The 24,464-nt window shown below is 39.8% G+C and overlaps 3 protein-coding genes across 8 annotated transcripts in view; 2 read left to right on the top strand and 1 right to left on the bottom strand.

Moving 5' to 3' along the window:
• LOC133393612 (uncharacterized) overlaps positions 1-24,464 on the bottom strand; it is a 159,473-nt gene that overhangs the window by 69,339 nt on the left and 65,670 nt on the right. The window lies entirely within an intron of this gene.
• LOC133392877 (uncharacterized protein K02A2.6-like) lies at positions 7,974-17,370 on the top strand. Of its 5 annotated transcripts, none has more exons than XR_009765861.1 (3): positions 7,974-8,712; positions 8,851-13,693; positions 14,127-17,370. XR_009765861.1 is itself a non-coding variant. In XM_061655237.1 (3 exons), the coding sequence occupies exons 2-3, from the start codon at positions 12,681-12,683 to the stop codon at positions 17,256-17,258; spliced, it is 4,116 nt and encodes a 1,371-aa protein (XP_061511221.1). In that variant the 5' UTR covers positions 7,974-8,712; positions 8,851-12,680; the 3' UTR covers positions 17,259-17,370. The 5 variants fall into 3 exon arrangements, 3 of the variants coding, with proteins under 3 accessions (XP_061511221.1, XP_061511222.1, XP_061511223.1); XM_061655237.1 differs by having other exon boundaries at positions 8,851-13,664; XR_009765862.1 differs by having other exon boundaries at positions 7,974-13,693.
• LOC133392879 (uncharacterized protein K02A2.6-like) lies at positions 18,285-21,690 on the top strand. Its single transcript, XM_061655240.1, has 2 exons — positions 18,285-19,021; positions 19,160-21,690. Exons 1-2 carry the CDS (start codon positions 18,326-18,328, stop codon positions 21,536-21,538), a joined length of 3,075 nt encoding a protein of 1,024 aa, XP_061511224.1. The 5' UTR covers positions 18,285-18,325; the 3' UTR covers positions 21,539-21,690.

Below are 24,464 nucleotides of genomic sequence, written 5' to 3' on the forward strand. Positions count from 1 at the left end.
GAATTGCCATCAGCACCATGGCAACACGTGGCCATTGATTTTCTAGGACCTCTCCCATCAGGCCATTCGTTGTTAGTAGTAGTCGATTATTTCAGTCGCTACATAGAAGTAGAAATTATGAAAAAGACGGATTCTATACAGACTATAGGACGGTTAAATTCAATTTTTGCACGATTCGGACTACCTCTATCTATTACTGCAAATAATGGGCCGCAGTTCTCAAGCGAAGAGTTCCTACAGTTTTGCACCACCAATAACATTAAATTGATCAGTACCACCCCATACTGGCCGCAACAAAATGGTGAAGTCGAAAGACAAAACCGATCCCTTCTTAAACGACTTGTCATCAGTCAATCAATGAATGCAAATTGGATCGAAGAGCTTAACAAATACCTATTAATGTATCGATCTTCTCCTCATTCAGTCACTAAGAAAACACCGTCGGAGATGCTTTTTAATTATAACATAAGAGATAAATTACCATCTATATTTAATCCAATAGTTGAACATGAAGAAGTGGCAGACAGAGATAAGGAAGCTAAACACAAAGGTAAAATGTATTCAGATAAACGAAGAAACGCAAAAGTTAGCTCAATATGCCCGGGTGACGAAGTTCTGGTCAAACGAGTGCGTAAAACCAACAAACCATCATCTAACTTTGGGACAAAAGTTTTTAAGGTGGTTGAAAGGAAAGGAGGAGATGTATTAATAGCATCAAAAGAATCCGGTTTGAAATACCGGAGGCACGTATCTCATTTGCTTAAAGTTTCTACAGAAGAAGGTAACCCCCTTGCACCAGAATCAGTAGACAACGGAATGGTAGATCCAAATAACAAAGAAAAGAATGTTACTTGCAAAGATACCACAAGCAAATTAACTGATAGAAGTCTTAGCTATAAGCCAAGTAATGAGACCACAAGATCTAAAAGAACTATTCAAAAACCAAATTACTTAAACGACTATATTAGCAGTTAGAAATCCATTAGTTAGTAAGCAATACATTATCTATAAAAAAAGGAAAGTGAATGTAGTATAGCAACCTTATAGATACGTTGTATATATAAACCTTGTTATGTTGCTTGACAGATGAAAGATGGATTAACAATAAAGGGCAATCGCATGTGGAACTACGAGGAGTCAAGACGTGTTTTATCACGATACTACACATACAGATGCTAGTAAAACAGCGATAGCAGGCATTTTAATGCAACGAGCAGAAGACGATGGTAAATTTCATCCGTGTTATTGTTAAGAATAAGCAACGTTTTGTTGTTTGGGTTTGACAGTACTGGTGTACGGTAGTATATAAGCGAACGAAAAATTGTGAACTTGTACAGTTGCGTCTTAGGAATAAAAGAATTAACATCGAAGCTTGTGTGGTATGTGAGAGTAGCAGTGTGGGTGTGCGGGCAGTAGGAGGTTGGACGGAATAAAGAGCAGACGTGTGTTACTGTAGTTCCGGTGTTTTCGATGGAATATCACATTGGCGATCCTGCCATGATGAATAAAAGCGCTCCTAGGTTGAAGAAAATAAGGAGGGATAAAAAAAAAAGGAGAGGAAGGATAAAAACAGGCGATATAAAGGATAAACCGAGTGGTAGCCTGGTGCATCTCATGGCCCCTCCAAAAAGGTGTAAGCCCGAGTGGTAGCCAAGTTCAGCTCATGGCCCCTCGAAGAATGTGTAAGCCAGAGTGGTAGCCGAGTTTAGCTCATGGCCCCTCGAAGAAAATGTATACGCGAGTGGTAGCCGAGTTCAGCTCATGGCCCCTCGAAGAATGTGTAAGCCAGAGTGGTAGCCGAGTTTAGCTCATGGCCCCTCCAAGAAAGTGTAAGCCAGAGTGGTAGCCGAGTTTAGCTCATGGCCCCTCGAAGAAAATGTATACGGGGGTGGTAGCCGAGTTTAGCTCATGGCCCCTCGAAGAAAGTGTAAGCCAGAGTGGTAGCCGAGTTTAGCTCATGGCCCCTCGAAGGAAATGTATACGCGGGTGGTAGCCGAGTTCAGCTCGGCTGAAAAAAAAAAACATAAAGCGGTATATCGTTTTTTTTTTGTTTCGCGTTCTTCTTCTTCTTCTTTTTCTTATTTATTTCAGCCAGCAGAACCCGGCTGACCGGTCTGGTACAGCTGCCCGATATTCAACAATAACAATTCTATGGAATACAATGGATGGTCGGTCACTGGTTTGCTTAGATGGATTCAACCGAACCCGGCTGTTGTCCGGCGTGATGGCGTGCCGTCCAAGATTTGGCAAAAACAATTCCATGGAATTCAATGCCATGGTAAACAAGTGTGATTGTATAAGTGACGATCGCACACATAGCATTGCAACGGGTGGGCTGGTGGCAACCTGAGCTATCAGGATCAGTCGCTTTTGGTGTAGCAAGCGGACAGCATCGTCACAGAACAAGCACGGAAGTGGTTTAGAAAGATGGCAGGTTGGACAGTTGAGAACAATTTGGAGTGTGCCCTGGAAGTGCGTAGTGAGAGCAAGCAAAAAGATTACAAGGGGGATTTTTTGGCCGGTTCTTGGCCGCTTAAACCATTTTCGGAAGAGCTTCCTATCCACGAGCGGAAAGCAGAGTGGGCGCGTTTTAAAGGACAATATGAGAGAATAGTGATGTGTAAAGGAAAAGTGAATTCGGAAATGAAGTTGATAGCTTTGAAAGTATTTGCTGGAAGCTATCTGCTAAACATTATAGAAATGCAGGAAAGACGAGTGAAAAGTGGTGAAGGGGACGTGTATACAGAAACAGTGAAAGGGGTAGACGATTTTTTCAACGGCATATGTGATGAGGGAAAAGAAAGGATGAAGCTGAGAGAAATGAAAATGGAAGCTGATGAAACATTTGGTGATTGGGTGTTAAGATTAGAAGCTCAAGTGAAATTCTGTGGTCTGCCAGAAGAACAGAAAACTGAAGAGTTAGTGCAAGCTGTGTTGCGACGTTCGGTTCCCCAGATTGCCGAAAAATTGTTTGAAATGGCAGATTTATTTGGGAATGAATTGGACAAATTAGTAAAGCATGGTAAACACCTTGATTTCGTAAGAATGGAAAAGAGAGAGATAGAACAAAAGCTTGCCAAAAGCACGACAAAAGAATTTACAGATAGCGATAATTATGTAGCGGCAGTGACTTCGTGGAGAACGAAAAGGGAACGATATGAGCCGTACGAACAACATCAAAACAAGAGACTATCGGGAATGCATCCAAACGGTTTTCGGAACACGTATAATAAGGGAGCAACGAAATGCTCAAAGTGTGACAAAATACATGGCTGGGGGAAGTGTGGAGCATCCAGATCAAAATGCTTCCGGTGCGGTGCCATAGGACATCTGGCAATTTGTTGCAGAACCAGATTGGGATCAAATCGATTTCCAAATGTGGTGAAGAAGCAGACCGAGGACATTAATCAGGTGGTAATAGGAGACCCCGCTGCAGAACGGTACCAAAAAAAAAACATAAATAAAAAAATAAATAAATAAATAAATAAATAAAAAAAAAATTAAATAAAATAAATAAATTTAAAAAAAAATAAAAAAATAAAATAACAACAACAACAACAACAACAAAACTTATTATCATGTTATATATATATATATATATATATATATATATATATATATATATATATATATATATATATATATATATATATATATATATATATATATATATATATATATATATATATATATATATATATATATATATAGCAAGCTGAAATTGCTCGCCGTCAAAAGTTCATGAGTGTGTGGGCAAAAGTGTATTTTTGATTCACTTATCTTATTTATTTCGTTTTATTTTAATTTACTTTAACAGTTTTCCGGCGAACGAGGAAGGCATGCAGTAACCGACGATCCAAGGCGCATTAACTGCATGATCGGAAATGTGCCTATCATTTTCTTACTAGATACTGGGGCATCGGTGAACACTGTTACTGCTGAGAGTTGGTGGCAAATAAGGACACACGCCCAGTCGAGTGTGCGTGAATGGCAGCCACACCCTGAAACAACACTGCGGAGTTATGCGAATAGTGCAGTTTTGGACGTAGAATGCTCATTTAAAGCAATAATATGTGCAGGTGGAACTAATAGAACTATGGCAAAAATTTTTGTGGTAAAGGGAGCTGAAATATCCCTGTTAAGTTTTAACACAGCAGTCAGCTTAGGTTTAGTATGCATAGGACCTGGAAAGCATTATATGTTGCGTAACAAAACACAAGAGACGACAGTAAAGGATACATTTCCTAAATTGAATATTGGTGCGGTGAAATTTAGAATAGACAAAACAGTCACACCCAAACAAATAATACGTTATAATATACCTAAAGCATTTGAGAGAGCCGTGAATGAGAGACTAGAGGAAATGGAGCTTAACGGTATCATTGAGTATGTAGACAGCGAGGATGCGGAAATATCTTTTGTGTCACCTATGGTGCTAGTGCCGAAAGGAAATAAGGACTTTAGAATTGTTATTGATTATAGAGAAGCGAATAAGGCTATCATACGAGATCCGTACCCCATGCCATCATTAGAAAGAATTTGGACTGATATCCCCAACAACGATGGAAAGATTTTGTTTTCTAAGATAGATTTGAAAGACGCATACTTTCACATAGAATTACATAGTGAGGTGCGCCATTTGACTGCGTTTATGACGATGAATGGATTAATGCGGTTCAAGAGATTACCTTTCGGGCTATCTTGTGCACCGGAGATTTTTCAAAAAGAGATGGAGAAAGTTTTCAGAAATTGCAAAAATGTTCTTATATACCTAGATGATATTTTGATGTACGGTAAATCGTTGAAAGAACTAAAGGAAATAGAAAATATGGTTAGGGAAGTTATTGAAAAAAATGGACTTACCATTAACGGAGAAAAATCGTGTTATGGTCAGGAAAAAGTGAATTTCTTAGGATTAACACTAGATGGAGAAGGAATATTACCGATGAGGGAAAAAATGACAACCATTCAAAATTTTGACAGACCTAAGGACGCAGGTGAACTTAGAAGTTTTTTAGGAATGTTGACTTTTATTGGCCCATTTATCAGAGACTTTTCACATAAAACTAAGCCGTTGAGGGATTTGATAAAAAGAGATAAATTTAAATGGGAAGAGATGCATCAAAATACGTTTGAAGAATTGAAAAAGGTTGCTATGGAAGACCTTATCAAAAGGGGTTATTTCAATGAAAAGGATAGGATCATACTATATACTGATGCATCACCTTGGGGCTTGGGAGCAATTTTAGCCCAAGAAAAATTGAGCACGTCCGAAATGCGTATTATCGCATGTGCATCCAAAGGATTGACGGAGACGGAAAGCCGCTATCCGCAACTGCATAGGGAGGCTTTGGCCATAGTTTGGGCTATGGAACGATTTGCTTACTATCTATTAAGAAGGAAATTTTTGTTGCGATCAGATAGTGAAGCGTTGAAATTTATGATTAAACCGGCTAAACAAAAAGATATAGGAAAGAGGATTATGTCCAGGGCAGAAGGATGGTTCATCAGACTGGACCATTATGATTTTGATTTCGAACACGTTCCGGGAAACGAGAACATAGCCGATACTGCGTCTAGGCTGTGCAGATCTAAAGAGGATTACCAATTTGGGGTTGCTAAGGAGCCTCACGAACTATGTTTGGTTACTGCGTGCGTAAACCAGGTTAATGAAACACTATTGGCGTTAACCACGGAAGAAGTAGGAAAGGAATTAGAAAAAGATGTTATATTAAACAAGGTTATTGCTTGGTTAGATAAAGAGAATGAATGGCCACAAGAAATTGCAAGGTATAAAGCGTTTCAGAGGGAGCTGTATGTGGAAAACGGTTTCCTATTTAAACAAGAAAAGATGGTCCTCCCGCATATACTTAGGAACCGAGCGTTAACATTAGCTCATAGAAGCCACCCTGGCATGTCCACGATGAAAAATGTTCTGAGAACGGGACTTTGGTGGCCCGGTATGGACAAAGAGATTGAAGCTTTTGTTAGAAGCTGCCCAGAATGTCAGCTAGTGAAAACGACAAATACGGCGGTACCTATAGAATTAACGGAGCTACCGGAGAATCCATGGGATTATGTGTCAATGGATATTTCATCTACCACAGATAATGTTAAAACATTGGTGCTTACAGATAATTACTCGCGATTTCTGATAGCCGTCCCTCTAGAGCGAACGGATGCGAATAGTATACAAAAAGCATTGAACAGGATATTTTTAACATACTATGTACCTAAGAAATTAAAAGCAGATAATGGACCCCCGTTTAATGCGGTAGATTTCAAAAGATGGTTAGCAGATGTATGGGGGATAAAACTCATAAATAGCACGCCTCTAAATCCTACCGAAAATGGGTTAGTTGAGCGTGGAATGCAAGGTATAAATAAGATTGCAGCCATTGCACGGTTAGAAAAAAAATGCTGGAAACAGGCCCTTGCGGAATATGTAGCGGATTATAACTCATGGCCGCACCATGTAACTAAAATAGCACCAGCCGAACTAATGTTTGGTAGAGCTATTAGGCATAGGTTACCAAACCCAAAAACGGATACTAGACAAGCGAACGATGATGAATTACGAGACAGGGATAAAATGGCGAAATTTCAGCGCAATCAAAGAGAGGATACAAGGCGTGGAGCTAGGCCTCTTAGCATTAAACCTGGGGATACGGTTTTAGTTAGAAATCAAAAAGCAGATAAGACAGACTCATCGTACAAAAAAGAATTGCATGAGGTACTTAAAATTTGTGGTGCTGGCAGGGTAACGGTGAAGGAAAAAAAATCAGGAAAAATTTACGATCGTAATGTAAAGCACATAAAAAAATTTTTCATGCGAAAAGCGGAAGAAGGGTTGACAAGTGGTAGTAGTAGTTCGGAGGAAGTAGCAGGGCTAGTGAAAGAACGACAGGCTAGGCTGATTAAAAAACCAAAACGATTAATCGAATATTAAAGAATTTGTAGCCTTATTCCTCAAGGGGAGGATGTGGTATGTGAGAGTAGCAGTGTGGGTGTGCGGGCAGTAGGAGGTTGGACGGAATAAAGAGCAGACGTGTGTTACTGTAGTTCCGGTGTTTTCGATGGAATATCACAGCTTGGTCGTTGTTCTTTTTGATCAAAGTTCGTCGCGTTCATTTCTCGGTTGATGGTTTGCTTTTCGTCGTTGTTTTAACAGGTTATGGGCCCAGTGTTTGTGCCAGTAATTGTTCTGTTGTATTAAAAACTCCGGTGTAATCATGACGTCTTTGCAAGTGGTACTCCCTCGTTTGGGAGAGGATAATTTTGAAATTTGGAAATTCCGTGTAGAGATGGAATTATTGCGGCAAGATTTATCCAAGTATGTGATAGATGCTAAGCCGGAAATTCCGACTAATGACTGGAAAACTGGTGATGCAAAGACACGTGGAGTGATTAGTGCAACGGTGGACGATAACCAACTGGTTCATATTATGAATAAGCAAACCGCGAAAGAAATGTGGGACTCACTCTGCTCTGTTCATAAGAGTAGCGGGCTACCATCAGTGCTATGCGTGCTAAGGAAATTATGTTCCCTTAAACTTCCAGAGGATGGAAATTTACCGGCTCATCTCAATGAAATGGTAAAACTGCATGCACGTCTACAAGCAGTAGATGAGGGACTCAAGGATCGTGTGTTTATGGCGCTAATATTGTCGAGTTTACCGCAATCGTATGATAGCCTGATAGTGTCCCTGAAAAATCGCCCTGAAGCCGAGTTGACTTCGGAATTCGCAATGAACAAATTGCGTGAGGAATGTCGTAGAAGGTCTGAGAGTGGTGCCAGTGTTGGAACGGATGAAACTGCGTTTAGCGTTCAATCACCAAAAGACAAAGTGATATGTTATCATTGTCGCAAACCTGGACACTTTCGGCGAGATTGTCCAAAGTTCAAAAAGAATAAAGGACAGCAAAAGGTATTTGCAAACCTTATGACTGCGATGAGTGGAAATAATTACCACGGAATACGTCTTCCATCTCACGCCATATGATAACAGCAGCGAAATGTGTTGTAAAATAGGTGGTATCCCTATAAACGCTATGATCGATTCGGGATCAAAATACAACTTAATCAGCCAAATTGTCTGGGAGCAACTAAAGTCCCAACATGTTGTATCAAATCAACACCGTGATGCCACAATTACACTCAAGGCATATGGCGGACAGGTACTGCCGCTCGTAGGTGTGTTTACTGCTACAGTTACTTTAGGCTCAGCAGAAACTACTGCCGATTTCTATGTTGTGAAGGGTGATGGCAAAACTTTAATTGGGCGTGATACGGCTACTCTCATGGGAGCGTTGAAAATTACCGTTCCTGTAAATACGGTTGACAACGAAAACCATAAACTGTCGACCTTGAAGAATGTTGTGGTAGATATACCAATAAAATCAGGTTCAGTAGCTGTCGCTCAGCCATACCGTCGAATACCGGTTGCCCTGGAAAAACTAGTCGATAAAAAACTGGATGAACTACTGATTCAGGGAGTTATCGAGCAAGTAAATGAGCCATCTAAGTGGGTATCACCTGTAGTAGTTGTCCCTAAAGGAAACAACGATGTTCGCATATGTGTAGATATGCGGCGCGCTAACGAGGCGGTTGAGAGAGAAAATCATCCACTACCTACTTTTGAGGACTTCTTACCACATATGGCTAAGGCAAAGGTATTTTCCCGTCTGGACATTAAAAATGCTTTCCACCAGGTTAGTGCAAACGAAGGTTGATTAAGGATTGATTGCGATTTAAATTCTTTTGTTAACCTAATCTATTTGAATTACGTTGCTTATAACTCAATCGAAATATATTATATCAGAAACTAATCCTAATGAGTTTCATTTTAGGTAGAAATTTCAAAACAATCTCGGGGGATTACTACGTTCATCACACGTAGAGGGTTGTTCCGTTACACCAGACTTATGTTTGGGATAAACTGTGCACCAGAGCTGTTCCAGAAAACTATGGAACAAATTCTTACAGGCTGTGAAGGATGCTTGAATTACATCGATGACATTATTGTATACGGATCGCATAGAGATGAACATGACAAAAGACTGACAAAGGTTCTCCAAAGGCTCAAAGAGTGGAACGTGGTGCTAAATGCAGATAAATGCGTTTACGGGGTATCAGAAATGAGAATTTTAGGGCATGTTATATCTGCAGAAGGAGTAAAACCAGACAAAGATAAACTAAATGCGATACGAAACTTCAGGGCACCAAAATCAGCAGAAGAAGTTCGAAGTTTTTTAGGTTTAGTAAATTATGTAGGAAAATTTATCCCTGATATGGCAACCATTACACATCCATTACGACAGCTAACAGTTGAAAAGGAAAAATTTGTATGGAAATCAGAGCATCATTCAGCGTTCGAGAAACTCAAATCGTTTATGATAAGCCCATCAACACTAGGTTTTTTTGATATTGGAGATAGAACACAGTTAATTGCTGACGCAAGTCCTGTTGGGTTAGGAGCGGTATTAATACAGATAAATTCAGAAGGAAATCCGAGAGTAATTGCATACGCAAGCAAAAGTCTATCTAATACAGAAAAACGCTATGCACAAATTGAAAAAGAGGCCCTAGCGCTTGTTTGGGCAGTAGAACGCTTCCATTTTTATCTATATGGTCGTCAATTTGAACTTATAACAGATCATAAACCATTAGAAAAAATATTTAGTACAAAATCGAAACCATGTGCCAGGATCGAGAGATGGGTAATACGGCTGCAATCTTACAAAGCATCTGTTATTTATAGACCAGGGAAATCCAATATTGCTGATCCACTTTCACGCCTCGCGATCACAGAGACCGTAGAAGGTAAACCATTTGATGAGTTTTCTGAACAGTATGTGGCATGGATTATTTCCAATGCATCACCAGTAGCGCTAAAGCTTACAGAGATAGAAAAAGCTTCAAAAGCCGATAAAACTATTCAAGCGGTTCGTCAGGGAATCGAAAAGAATGAATGGACCGAAGATACTTCGACATTCAAAATATTTTCTACTGAACTATGCTTTGCTAACAATATACTGTTGCGAGGAAACAGAATAGTTATGCCTGCTTCATTAAGAGAAAGGACCTTACATCTAGCCCATGAAGGTCACCCAGGTATGAGCATTATGAAACAGCGATTAAGGGCCAAAGTATGGTGGCCAAAACTTGACTTACAAGTAGAACAATACGTCAGGAATTGCCGGGGATGTATGCTGGTCTCTGCAGCGCCCGCTCCAGAACCAATGAAGCGAAGAGAATTGCCATCAGCACCATGGCAACACGTGGCCATTGATTTTCTAGGACCTCTCCCATCAGGCCATTCGTTGTTAGTAGTAGTCGATTATTTCAGTCGCTACATAGAAGTAGAAATTATGAAAAAGACGGATTCTATACAGACTATAGGACGGTTAAATTCAATTTTTGCACGATTCGGACTACCTCTATCTATTACTGCAGATAATGGGCCGCAGTTCTCAAGCGAAGAGTTCCTACAGTTTTGCACCACCAATAACATTAAATTGATCAGTACCACCCCATACTGGCCGCAACAAAATGGTGAAGTCGAAAGACAAAACCGATCCCTTCTTAAACGACTTGTCATCAGTCAATCAATGAATGCAAATTGGATCGAAGAGCTTAACAAATACCTATTAATGTATCGATCTTCTCCTCATTCAGTCACTAAGAAAACACCGTCGGAGATGCTTTTTAATTATAACATAAGAGATAAATTACCATCTATATTTAATCCAATAGTTGAACATGAAGAAGTGGCAGACAGAGATAAGGAAGCTAAACACAAAGGTAAAATGTATTCAGATAAACGAAGAAACGCAAAAGTTAGCTCAATATGCCCGGGTGACGAAGTTCTGGTCAAACGAGTGCGTAAAACCAACAAACTATCATCTAACTTTGGGACAAAAGTTTTTAAGGTGGTTGAAAGGAAAGGAGGAGATGTATTAATAGCATCAAAAGAATCCGGTTTGAAATACCGGAGGCACGTATCTCATTTGCTTAAAGTTTCTACAGAAGAAGGTAACCCCCTTGCACCAGAATCAGTAGACAACGGAATGGTAGATCCAAATAACAAAGAAAAGAATGTTACTTGCAAAGATACCACAAGCAAATTAACTGATAGAAGTCTTAGCTATAAGCCAAGTAATGAGACCACAAGATCTAAAAGAACTATTCAAAAACCAAATTACTTAAACGACTATATTAGCAGTTAGAAATCCATTAGTTAGTAAGCAATACATTATCTATAAAAAAAGGAAAGTGAATGTAGTATAGCAACCTTATAGATACGTTGTATATATAAACCTTGTTATGTTGCTTGACAGATGAAAGATGGATTAACAATAAAGGGCAATCGCATGTGGAACTACGAGGAGTCAAGACGTGTTTTATCACGATACTACACATACAGATGCTAGTAAAACAGCGATAGCAGGCATTTTAATGCAACGAGCAGAAGACGATGGTAAATTTCATCCGTGTTATTGTTAAGAATAAGCAACGTTTTGTTGTTTGGGTTTGACAGTACTGGTGTACGGTAGTATATAAGCGAACGAAAAATTGTGAACTTGTACAGTTGCGTCTTAGGAATAAAAGAATTAACATCGAAGCTTGTGTGGTATGTGAGAGTAGCAGTGTGGGTGTGCGGGCAGTAGGAGGTTGGACGGAATAAAGAGCAGACGTGTGTTACTGTAGTTCCGGTGTTTTCGATGGAATATCACATTGGCGATCCTGCCATGATGAATAAAAGCGCTCCTAGGTTGAAGAAAATAAGGAGGGATAAAAAAAAAAGGAGAGGAAGGATAAAAACAGGCGATATAAAGGATAAACCGAGTGGTAGCCTGGTGCATCTCATGGCCCCTCCAAAAAGGTGTAAGCCCGAGTGGTAGCCAAGTTCAGCTCATGGCCCCTCGAAGAATGTGTAAGCCAGAGTGGTAGCCGAGTTTAGCTCATGGCCCCTCGAAGAAAATGTATACGCGAGTGGTAGCCGAGTTCAGCTCATGGCCCCTCGAAGAATGTGTAAGCCAGAGTGGTAGCCGAGTTTAGCTCATGGCCCCTCCAAGAAAGTGTAAGCCAGAGTGGTAGCCGAGTTTAGCTCATGGCCCCTCGAAGAAAATGTATACGGGGGTGGTAGCCGAGTTTAGCTCATGGCCCCTCGAAGAAAGTGTAAGCCAGAGTGGTAGCCGAGTTTAGCTCATGGCCCCTCGAAGGAAATGTATACGCGGGTGGTAGCCGAGTTCAGCTCGGCTGAAAAAAAAAACATAAAGCGGTATATCGTTTTTTTTTTGTTTCGCGTTCTTCTTCTTCTTCTTTTTCTTATTTATTTCAGCCAGCAGAACCCGGCTGACCGGTCTGGTACAGCTGCCCGATATTCAACAATAACAATTCTATGGAATACAATGGATGGTCGGTCACTGGTTTGCTTAGATGGATTCAACCGAACCCGGCTGTTGTCCGGCGTGATGGCGTGCCGTCCAAGATTTGGCAAAAACAATTCCATGGAATTCAATGCCATGGTAAACAAGTGTGATTGTATAAGTGACGATCGCACACATAGCATTGCAACGGGTGGGCTGGTGGCAACCTGAGCTATCAGGATCAGTCGCTTTTGGTGTAGCAAGCGGACAGCATCGTCACAGAACAAGCACGGAAGTGGTTTAGAAAGATGGCAGGTTGGACAGTTGAGAACAATTTGGAGTGTGCCCTGGAAGTGCGTAGTGAGAGCAAGCAAAAAGATTACAAGGGGGATTTTTTGGCCGGTTCTTGGCCGCTTAAACCATTTTCGGAAGAGCTTCCTATCCACGAGCGGAAAGCAGAGTGGGCGCGTTTTAAAGGACAATATGAGAGAATAGTGATGTGTAAAGGAAAAGTGAATTCGGAAATGAAGTTGATAGCTTTGAAAGTATTTGCTGGAAGCTATCTGCTAAACATTATAGAAATGCAGGAAAGACGAGTGAAAAGTGGTGAAGGGGACGTGTATACAGAAACAGTGAAAGGGGTAGACGATTTTTTCAACGGCATATGTGATGAGGGAAAAGAAAGGATGAAGCTGAGAGAAATGAAAATGGAAGCTGATGAAACATTTGGTGATTGGGTGTTAAGATTAGAAGCTCAAGTGAAATTCTGTGGTCTGCCAGAAGAACAGAAAACTGAAGAGTTAGTGCAAGCTGTGTTGCGACGTTCGGTTCCCCAGATTGCCGAAAAATTGTTTGAAATGGCAGATTTATTTGGGAATGAATTGGACAAATTAGTAAAGCATGGTAAACACCTTGATTTCGTAAGAATGGAAAAGAGAGAGATAGAACAAAAGCTTGCCAAAAGCACGACAAAAGAATTTACAGATAGCGATAATTATGTAGCGGCAGTGACTTCGTGGAGAACGAAAAGGGAACGATATGAGCCGTACGAACAACATCAAAACAAGAGACTATCGGGAATGCATCCAAACGGTTTTCGGAACACGTATAATAAGGGAGCAACGAAATGCTCAAAGTGTGACAAAATACATGGCTGGGGGAAGTGTGGAGCATCCAGATCAAAATGCTTCCGGTGCGGTGCCATAGGACATCTGGCAATTTGTTGCAGAACCAGATTGGGATCAAATCGATTTCCAAATGTGGTGAAGAAGCAGACCGAGGACATTAATCAGGTGGTAATAGGAGACCCCGCTGCAGAACGGTACCAAAAAAAAAACATAAATAAAAAAATAAATAAATAAATAAATAAATAAAAAAAAAATTAAATAAAATAAATAAATTTAAAAAAAAATAAAAAAATAAAATAACAACAACAACAACAACAACAAAACTTATTATCATGTTATATATATATATATATATATATATATATATATATATATATATATATATATATATATATATATATATATATATATATATATATATATATATATATATATATATATATATATATATATATATATATATATATATATATATATATATATATATATATATATATATATATATATATATATATATATAGCAAGCTGAAATTGCTCGCCGTCAAAAGTTCATGAGTGTGTGGGCAAAAGTGTATTTTTGATTCACTTATCTTATTTATTTCGTTTTATTTTAATTTACTTTAACAGTTTTCCGGCGAACGAGGAAGGCATGCAGTAACCGACGATCCAAGGCGCATTAACTGCATGATCGGAAATGTGCCTATCATTTTCTTACTAGATACTGGGGCATCGGTGAACACTGTTACTGCTGAGAGTTGGTGGCAAATAAGGACACACGCCCAGTCGAGTGTGCGTGAATGGCAGCCACACCCTGAAACAACGCTGCGGAGTTATGCGAATAGTGCAGTTTTGGACGTAGAATGCTCATTTAAAGCAATAATATGTGCAGGTGGAACTAATAGAACTATGGCAAAAATTTTTGTGGTAAAGGGAGCTGAAATATCCCTGTTAAGTTTTAACACAGCAGTCAGCTTAGGTTTAGTATGCATAGGACCTGGAAAGCATTATATGTTGCGTAACAAAACACAAGAGACGACAGTAAAGGATACATTTCCTAAATTGAATATTGGTGCGGTGAAATTTAGAATAGACAAAACAGTCACACCCAAACAAATAATACGTTATAATATACCTAAAGCATTTGAGAGAGCCGTGAATGAGAGACTAGAGGAAATGGAGCTTAACGGTATCATTGAGTATGTAGACAGCGAGGATGCGGAAATATCTTTTGTGTCACCTATGGTGCTAGTGCCGAAAGGAAATAAGGACTTTAGAATTGTTATTGATTATAGAGAAGCGAATAAGGCTATCATACGAGATCCGTACCCCATGCCATCATTAGAAAGAATTTGGACTGATATCCCCAACAACGATGGAAAGATTTTGTTTTCTAAGATAGATTTGAAAGACGCATACTTTCACATAGAATTACATAGTGAGGTGCGCCATTTGACTGCGTTTATGACGATGAATGGATTAATGCGGTTCAAGAGATTACCTTTCGGGCTATCTTGTGCACCGGAGATTTTTCAAAAAGAGATGGAGAAAGTTTTCAGAAATTGCAAAAATGTTCTTATATACCTAGATGATATTTTGATGTACGGTAAATCGTTGAAAGAACTAAAGGAAATAGAAAATATGGTTAGGGAAGTTATTGAAAAAAATGGACTTACCATTAACGAAGAAAAATCGTGTTATGGTCAGGAAAAAGTGAATTTCTTAGGATTAACACTAGATGGAGAAGGAATATTACCGATGAGGGAAAAAATGACAACCATTCAAAATTTTGACAGACCTAAGGACGCAGGTGAACTTAGAAGTTTTTTAGGAATGTTGACTTTTATTGGCCCATTTATCAGAGACTTTTCACATAAAACTAAGCCGTTGAGGGATTTGATAAAAAGAGATAAATTTAAATGGGAAGAGATGCATCAAAATACGTTTGAAGAATTGAAAAAGGTTGCTATGGAAGACCTTATCAAAAGGGGTTATTTCAATGAAAAGGATAGGATCATACTATATACTGATGCATCACCTTGGGGCTTGGGAGCAATTTTAGCCCAAGAAAAATTGAGCACGTCCGAAATGCGTATTATCGCATGTGCATCCAAAGGATTGACGGAGACGGAAAGCCGCTATCCGCAACTGCATAGGGAGGCTTTGGCCATAGTTTGGGCTATGGAACGATTTGCTTACTATCTATTAAGAAGGAAATTTTTGTTGCGATCAGATAGTGAAGCGTTGAAATTTATGATTAAACCGGCTAAACAAAAAGATATAGGAAAGAGGATTATGTCCAGGGCAGAAGGATGGTTCATCAGACTGGACCATTATGATTTTGATTTCGAACACGTTCCGGGAAACGAGAACATAGCCGATACTGCGTCTAGGCTGTGCAGATCTAAAGAGGATTACCAATTTGGGGTTGCTAAGGAGCCTCACGAACTATGTTTGGTTACTGCGTGCGTAAACCAGGTTAATGAAACACTATTGGCGTTAACCACGGAAGAAGTAGGAAAGGAATTAGAAAAAGATGTTATATTAAACAAGGTTATTGCTTGGTTAGATAAAGAGAATGAATGGCCACAAGAAATTGCAAGGTATAAAGCGTTTCAGAGGGAGCTGTATGTGGAAAACGGTTTCCTATTTAAACAAGAAAAGATGGTCCTCCCGCATATACTTAGGAACCGAGCGTTAACATTAGCTCATAGAAGCCACCCTGGCATGTCCACGATGAAAAATGTTCTGAGAACGGGACTTTGGTGGCCCGGTATGGACAAAGAGATTGAAGCTTTTGTTAGAAGCTGCCCAGAATGTCAGCTAGTGAAAACGACAAATACGGCGGTACCTATAGAATTAACGGAGCTACCGGAGAATCCATGGGATTATGTGTCAATGGATATTTCATCTACCACAGATAATGTTAAAACATTGGTGCTTACAGATAATTACTCGCGATTTCTGATAGCCGTCCCTCTAGAGCGAACGGATGCGAATAGTATACAAAAAGCATTGAACAGGATATTTTTAACATACTATGTACCTAAGAAATTAAAAGCAGATAATGGACCCCCGTTTAATGCGGTAGATTTCAAAAGATGGTTAGCAGATGTATGGGGGATAAAACTCATAAATAGCACGCCTCTAAATCCTACCGAAAATGGGTTAGTTGAGCGTGGAATGCAAGGTATAAATAAGATTGCAGCCATTGCACGGTTAGAAAAAAAATGCTGGAAACAGGCCCTTGCGGAATATGTAGCGGATTATAACTCATGGCCGCACCATGTAACTAAAATAGCACCAGCCGAACTAATGTTTGGTAGAGCTATTAGGCATAGGTTACCAAACCCAAAAACGGATACTAGACAAGCGAACGATGATGAATTACGAGACAGGGATAAAATGGCGAAATTTCAGCGCAATCAAAGAGAGGATACAAGGCGTGGAGCTAGGCCTCTTAGCATTAAACCTGGGGATACGGTTTTAGTTAGAAATCAAAAAGCAGATAAGACAGACTCATCGTACAAAAAAGAATTGCATGAGGTACTTAAAATTTGTGGTGCTGGCAGGGTAACGGTGAAGGAAAAAAAATCAGGAAAAATTTACGATCGTAATGTAAAGCACATAAAAAAATTTTTCATGCGAAAAGCGGAAGAAGGGTTGACAAGTGGTAGTAGTAGTTCGGAGGAAGTAGCAGGGCTAGTGAAAGAACGACAGGCTAGGCTGATTAAAAAACCAAAACGATTAATCGAATATTAAAGAATTTGTAGCCTTATTCCTCAAGGGGAGGATGTGGTATGTGAGAGTAGCAGTGTGGGTGTGCGGGCAGTAGGAGGTTGGACGGAATAAAGAGCAGACGTGTGTTACTGTAGTTCCGGTGTTTTCGATGGAATATCACAGCTTGGTCGTTGTTCTTTTTGATCAAAGTTCGTCGCGTTCATTTCTCGGTTGATGGTTTGCTTTTCGTCGTTGTTTTAACAGGTTATGGGCCCAGGGTTTGTGCCAGTAATTGTTCTGTTGTATTAAAAACTCCGGTGTAATCATGACGTCTTTGCAAGTGGTACTCCCTCGTTTGGGAGAGGATAATTTTGAAATTTGGAAATTCCGTGTAGAGATGGAATTATTGCGGCAAGATTTATCCAAGTATGTGATAGATGCTAAGCCGGAAATTCCGACTAATGACTGGAAAACTGGTGATGCAAAGACACGTGGAGTGATTAGTGCAACGGTGGACGATAACCAACTGGTTCATATTATGAATAAGCAAACCGCGAAAGAAATGTGGGACTCACTCTGCTCTGTTCATAAGAGTAGCGGGCTACCATCAGTGCTATGCGTGCTAAGGAAATTATGTTCCCTTAAACTTCCAGAGGATGGAAATTTACCGGCTCATCTCAATGAAATGGTAAAACTGCATGCACGTCTACAAGCAGTAGATGAGGGACTCAAGGATCGTGTGTTTATGGCGCTAATATTGTCGAGTTTACCGCAATCGTATGATAGCCTGATAGTGTCCCTGAAAAATCGCCCTGAAGCCGAGTTGACTTCGGAATTCGCAATGAACAAATTGCGTGAGGAATGTCGTAGAAGGTCTGAGAGTGGTGCCAGTGTTGGAACGGATGAAACTGCGTTTAGCGTTCAATCACCAAAAGACAAAGTGATATGTTATCATTGTCGCAAACCTGGACACTTTCGGCGAGATTGTCCAAAGTTCAAAAAGAATAAAGGACAGCAAAAGGTATTTGCAAACCTTATGACTGCGATGAGTGGAAATAATTACCACGGAATACGTCTTCCATCTCACGCCATATGATAACAGCAGCGAAATGTGTTGTAAAATAGGTGGTATCCCTATAAACGCTATGATCGATTCGGGATCAAAATACAACTTAATCAGCCAAATTGTCTGGGAGCAACTAAAGTCCCAACATGTTGTATCAAATCAACACCGTGATGCCACAATTACACTCAAGGCATATGGCGGACAGGTACTGCCGCTCGTAGGTGTGTTTACTGCTACAGTTACTTTAGGCTCAGCAGAAACTACTGCCGATTTCTATGTTGTGAAGGGTGATGGCAAAACTTTAATTGGGCGTGATACGGCTACTCTCATGGGAGCGTTGAAAATTACCGTTCCTGTAAATACGGTTGACAACGAAAACCATAAACTGTCGACCTTGAAGAATGTTGTGGTAGATATACCAATAAAATCAGGTTCAGTAGCTGTCGCTCAGCCATACCGTCGAATACCGGTTGCCCTGGAAAAACTAGTCGATAAAAAACTGGATGAACTACTGATTCAGGGAGTTATCGAGCAAGTAAATGAGCCATCTAAGTGGGTATCACCTGTAGTAGTTGTCCCTAAAGGAAACAACGATGTTCGCATATGTGTAGATATGCGGCGCGCTAACGAGGCGGTTGAGAGAGAAAATCATCCACTACCTACTTTTGAGGACTTCTTACCACATATGGCTAAGGCAAAGGTATTTTCCCGTCTGGACATTAAAAATGCTTTCCACCAGGTTAGTGCAAACGAAGGTTGATTAAGGATTGATTGCGATTTAAATTCTTTTGTTAACCTAATCTATTTGAATTACGTTGCTTATAACTCAATCGAAATATATTATATCAGAAACTAATCCTAATGAGTTTCATTTTAGGTAGAAATTTCAAAACAATCTCGGGGGATTACTACGTTCATCACACGTAGAGGGTTGTTCCGTTACACCAGACTTATGTTTGGGATAAACTGTGCACCAGAGCTGTTCCAGAAAACTATGGAACAAATTCTTACAGGCTGTGAAGGATGCTTGAATTACATCGATGACATTATTGTATACGGATCGCATAGAGATGAACATGACAAAAGACTGACAAAGGTTCTCCAAAGGCTCAAAGAGTGGAACGTGGTGCTAAATGCAGATAAATGCGTTTACGGGGTATCAGAAATGAGAATTTTAGGGCATGTTATATCTGCAGAAGGAGTAAAACCAGACAAAGATAAACTAAATGCGATACGAAACTTCAGGGCACCAAAATCAGCAGAAGAAGTTCGAAGTTTTTTAGGTTTAGTAAATTATGTAGGAAAATTTATCCCTGATATGGCAACCATTACACATCCATTACGACAGCTAACAGTTGAAAAGGAAAAATTTGTATGGAAATCAGAGCATCATTCAGCGTTCGAGAAACTCAAATCGTTTATGATAAGCCCATCAACACTAGGTTTTTTTGATATTGGAGATAGAACACAGTTAATTGCTGACGCAAGTCCTGTTGGGTTAGGAGCGGTATTAATACAGATAAATTCAGAAGGAAATCCGAGAGTAATTGCATACGCAAGCAAAAGTCTATCTAATACAGAAAAACGCTATGCACAAATTGAAAAAGAGGCCCTAGCGCTTGTTTGGGCAGTAGAACGCTTCCATTTTTATCTATATGGTCGTCAATTTGAACTTATAACAGATCATAAACCATTAGAAAAAATATTTAGTACAAAATCGAAACCATGTGCCAGGATCGAGAGATGGGTAATACGGCTGCAATCTTACAAAGCATCTGTTATTTATAGACCAGGGAAATCCAATATTGCTGATCCACTTTCACGCCTCGCGATCACAGAGACCGTAGAAGGTAAACCATTTGATGAGTTTTCTGAACAGTATGTGGCATGGATTATTTCCAATGCATCACCAGTAGCGCTAAAGCTTACAGAGATAGAAAAAGCTTCAAAAGCCGATAAAACTATTCAAGCGGTTCGTCAGGGAATCGAAAAGAATGAATGGACCGAAGATACTTCGACATTCAAAATATTTTCTACTGAACTATGCTTTGCTAACAATATACTGTTGCGAGGAAACAGAATAGTTATGCCTGCTTCATTAAGAGAAAGGACCTTACATCTAGCCCATGAAGGTCACCCAGGTATGAGCATTATGAAACAGCGATTAAGGGCCAAAGTATGGTGGCCAAAACTTGACTTACAAGTAGAACAATACGTCAGGAATTGCCGGGGATGTATGCTGGTCTCTGCAGCGCCCGCTCCAGAACCAATGAAGCGAAGAGAATTGCCATCAGCACCATGGCAACACGTGGCCATTGATTTTCTAGGACCTCTCCCATCAGGCCATTCGTTGTTAGTAGTAGTCGATTATTTCAGTCGCTACATAGAAGTAGAAATTATGAAAAAGACGGATTCTATACAGACTATAGGACGGTTAAATTCAATTTTTGCACGATTCGGACTACCTCTATCTATTACTGCAGATAATGGGCCGCAGTTCTCAAGCGAAGAGTTCCTACAGTTTTGCACCACCAATAACATTAAATTGATCAGTACCACCCCATACTGGCCGCAACAAAATGGTGAAGTCGAAAGACAAAACCGATCCCTTCTTAAACGACTTGTCATCAGTCAATCAATGAATGCAAATTGGATCGAAGAGCTTAACAAATACCTATTAATGTATCGATCTTCTCCTCATTCAGTCACTAAGAAAACACCGTCGGAGATGCTTTTTAATTATAACATAAGAGATAAATTACCATCTATATTTAATCCAATAGTTGAACATGAAGAAGTGGCAGACAGAGATAAGGAAGCTAAACACAAAGGTAAAATGTATTCAGATAAACGAAGAAACGCAAAAGTTAGCTCAATATGCCCGGGTGACGAAGTTCTGGTCAAACGAGTGCGTAAAACCAACAAACTATCATCTAACTTTGGGACAAAAGTTTTTAAGGTGGTTGAAAGGAAAGGAGGAGATGTATTAATAGCATCAAAAGAATCCGGTTTGAAATACCGGAGGCACGTATCTCATTTGCTTAAAGTTTCTACAGAAGAAGGTAACCCCCTTGCACCAGAATCAGTAGACAACGGAATGGTAGATCCAAATAACAAAGAAAAGAATGTTACTTGCAAAGATACCACAAGCAAATTAACTGATAGAAGTCTTAGCTATAAGCCAAGTAATGAGACCACAAGATCTAAAAGAACTATTCAAAAACCAAATTACTTAAACGACTATATTAGCAGTTAGAAATCCATTAGTTAGTAAGCAATACATTATCTATAAAAAAAGGAAAGTGAATGTAGTATAGCAACCTTATAGATACGTTGTATATATAAACCTTGTTATGTTGCTTGACAGATGAAAGATGGATTAACAATAAAGGGCAATCGCATGTGGAACTACGAGGAGTCAAGACGTGTTTTATCACGATACTACACATACAGATGCTAGTAAAACAGCGATAGCAGGCATTTTAATGCAACGAGCAGAAGACGATGGTAAATTTCATCCGTGTTATTGTTAAGAATAAGCAACGTTTTGTTGTTTGGGTTTGACAGTACTGGTGTACGGTAGTATATAAGCGAACGAAAAATTGTGAACTTGTACAGTTGCGTCTTAGGAATAAAAGAATTAACATCGAAGCTTGTGTGGTATGTGAGAGTAGCAGTGTGGGTGTGCGGGCAGTAGGAGGTTGGACGGAATAAAGAGCAGACGTGTGTTACTGTAGTTCCGGTGTTTTCGATGGAATATCACATTGGCGATCCTGCCATGATGAATAAAAGCGCTCCTAGGTTGAAGAAAATAAGGAGGGATAAAAAAAAAAGGAGAGGAAGGATAAAAACAGGCGATATAAAGGATAAACCGAGTGGTAGCCTGGTGCATCTCATGGCCCCTCCAAAAAGGTGTAAGCCCGAGTGGTAGCCAAGTTCAGCTCATGGCCCCTCGAAGAATGTGTAAGCCAGAGTGGTAGCCGAGTTTAGCTCATGGCCCCTCGAAGAAAATGTATACGCGAGTGGTAGCCGAGTTCAGCTCATGGCCCCTCGAAGAATGTGTAAGCCAGAGTGGTAGCCGAGTTTAGCTCATGGCCCCTCCAAGAAAGTGTAAGCCAGAGTGGTAGCCGAGTTTAGCTCATGGCCCCTCGAAGAAAATGTATACGGGGGTGGTAGCCGAGTTTAGCTCATGGCCCCTCGAAGAAAGTGTAAGCCAGAGTGGTAGCCGAGTTTAGCTCATGGCCCCTCGAAGGAAATGTATACGCGGGTGGTAGCCGAGTTCAGCTCGGCTGAAAAAAAAAACATAAAGCGGTATATCGTTTTTTTTTTGTTTCGCGTTCTTCTTCTTCTTCTTTTTCTTATTTATTTCAGCCAGCAGAACCCGGCTGACCGGTCTGGTACAGCTGCCCGATATTCAACAATAACAATTCTATGGAATACAATGGATGGTCGGTCACTGGTTTGCTTAGATGGATTCAACCGAACCCGGCTGTTGTCCGGCGTGATGGCGTGCCGTCCAAGATTTGGCAAAAACAATTCCATGGAATTCAATGCCATGGTAAACAAGTGTGATTGTATAAGTGACGATCGCACACATAGCATTGCAACGGGTGGGCTGGTGGCAACCTGAGCTATCAGGATCAGTCGCTTTTGGTGTAGCAAGCGGACAGCATCGTCACAGAACAAGCACGGAAGTGGTTTAGAAAGATGGCAGGTTGGACAGTTGAGAACAATTTGGAGTGTGCCCTGGAAGTGCGTAGTGAGAGCAAGCAAAAAGATTACAAGGGGGATTTTTTGGCCGGTTCTTGGCCGCTTAAACCATTTTCGGAAGAGCTTCCTATCCACGAGCGGAAAGCAGAGTGGGCGCGTTTTAAAGGACAATATGAGAGAATAGTGATGTGTAAAGGAAAAGTGAATTCGGAAATGAAGTTGATAGCTTTGAAAGTATTTGCTGGAAGCTATCTGCTAAACATTATAGAAATGCAGGAAAGACGAGTGAAAAGTGGTGAAGGGGACGTGTATACAGAAACAGTGAAAGGGGTAGACGATTTTTTCAACGGCATATGTGATGAGGGAAAAGAAAGGATGAAGCTGAGAGAAATGAAAATGGAAGCTGATGAAACATTTGGTGATTGGGTGTTAAGATTAGAAGCTCAAGTGAAATTCTGTGGTCTGCCAGAAGAACAGAAAACTGAAGAGTTAGTGCAAGCTGTGTTGCGACGTTCGGTTCCCCAGATTGCCGAAAAATTGTTTGAAATGGCAGATTTATTTGGGAATGAATTGGACAAATTAGTAAAGCATGGTAAACACCTTGATTTCGTAAGAATGGAAAAGAGAGAGATAGAACAAAAGCTTGCCAAAAGCACGACAAAAGAATTTACAGATAGCGATAATTATGTAGCGGCAGTGACTTCGTGGAGAACGAAAAGGGAACGATATGAGCCGTACGAACAACAACAAAACAAGAGACTATCGGGAATGCATCCAAACGGTTTTCGGAACACGTATAATAAGGGAGCAACGAAATGCTCAAAGTGTGACAAAATACATGGCTGGGGGAAGTGTGGAGCATCCAGATCAAAATGCTTCCGGTGCGGTGCCATAGGACATCTGGCAATTTGTTGCAGAACCAGATTGGGATCAAATCGATTTCCAAATGTGGTGAAGAAGCAGACCGAGGACATTAATCAGGTGGTAATAGGAGACCCCGCTGCAGAACGGTACCAAAAAAAAAACATAAATAAATAAATAAATAAATAAATAAATAAATAAAAAAAAATTAAATAAAATAAATAAATTTAAAAAAAAATAAAAAAATAAAATAACAACAACAACAACAACAACAAAACTTATTATCATGCTATATATATATATATATATATATATATATATATATATATATATATATATATATATATATATATATATATATATATATATATATATATATATATATATTGTAAAAGTTTGGAAAATGTATATACGTGTAAACGCTACTTGATGTCACGGTACGTGTATATTAGCATTAAGTTATTTTTGACAGCTGCCATTACAACAGAATAAAAAGCGAACGAATCAGGACGCCAAATCGAAGCGACTACAATTTAATCGATTTTACATCTCAGAAGTGGGATAGTGAGCCCAAAATGTCCGTAGATGACCAGAGAGTGACTAAGGATGAG

The sequence above is a fragment of the Anopheles gambiae genome, chromosome 3 (genome assembly GCF_943734735.2).
Source record: "Anopheles gambiae chromosome 3, idAnoGambNW_F1_1, whole genome shotgun sequence".
NCBI lineage: Eukaryota > Metazoa > Arthropoda > Insecta > Diptera > Culicidae > Anopheles > Anopheles gambiae.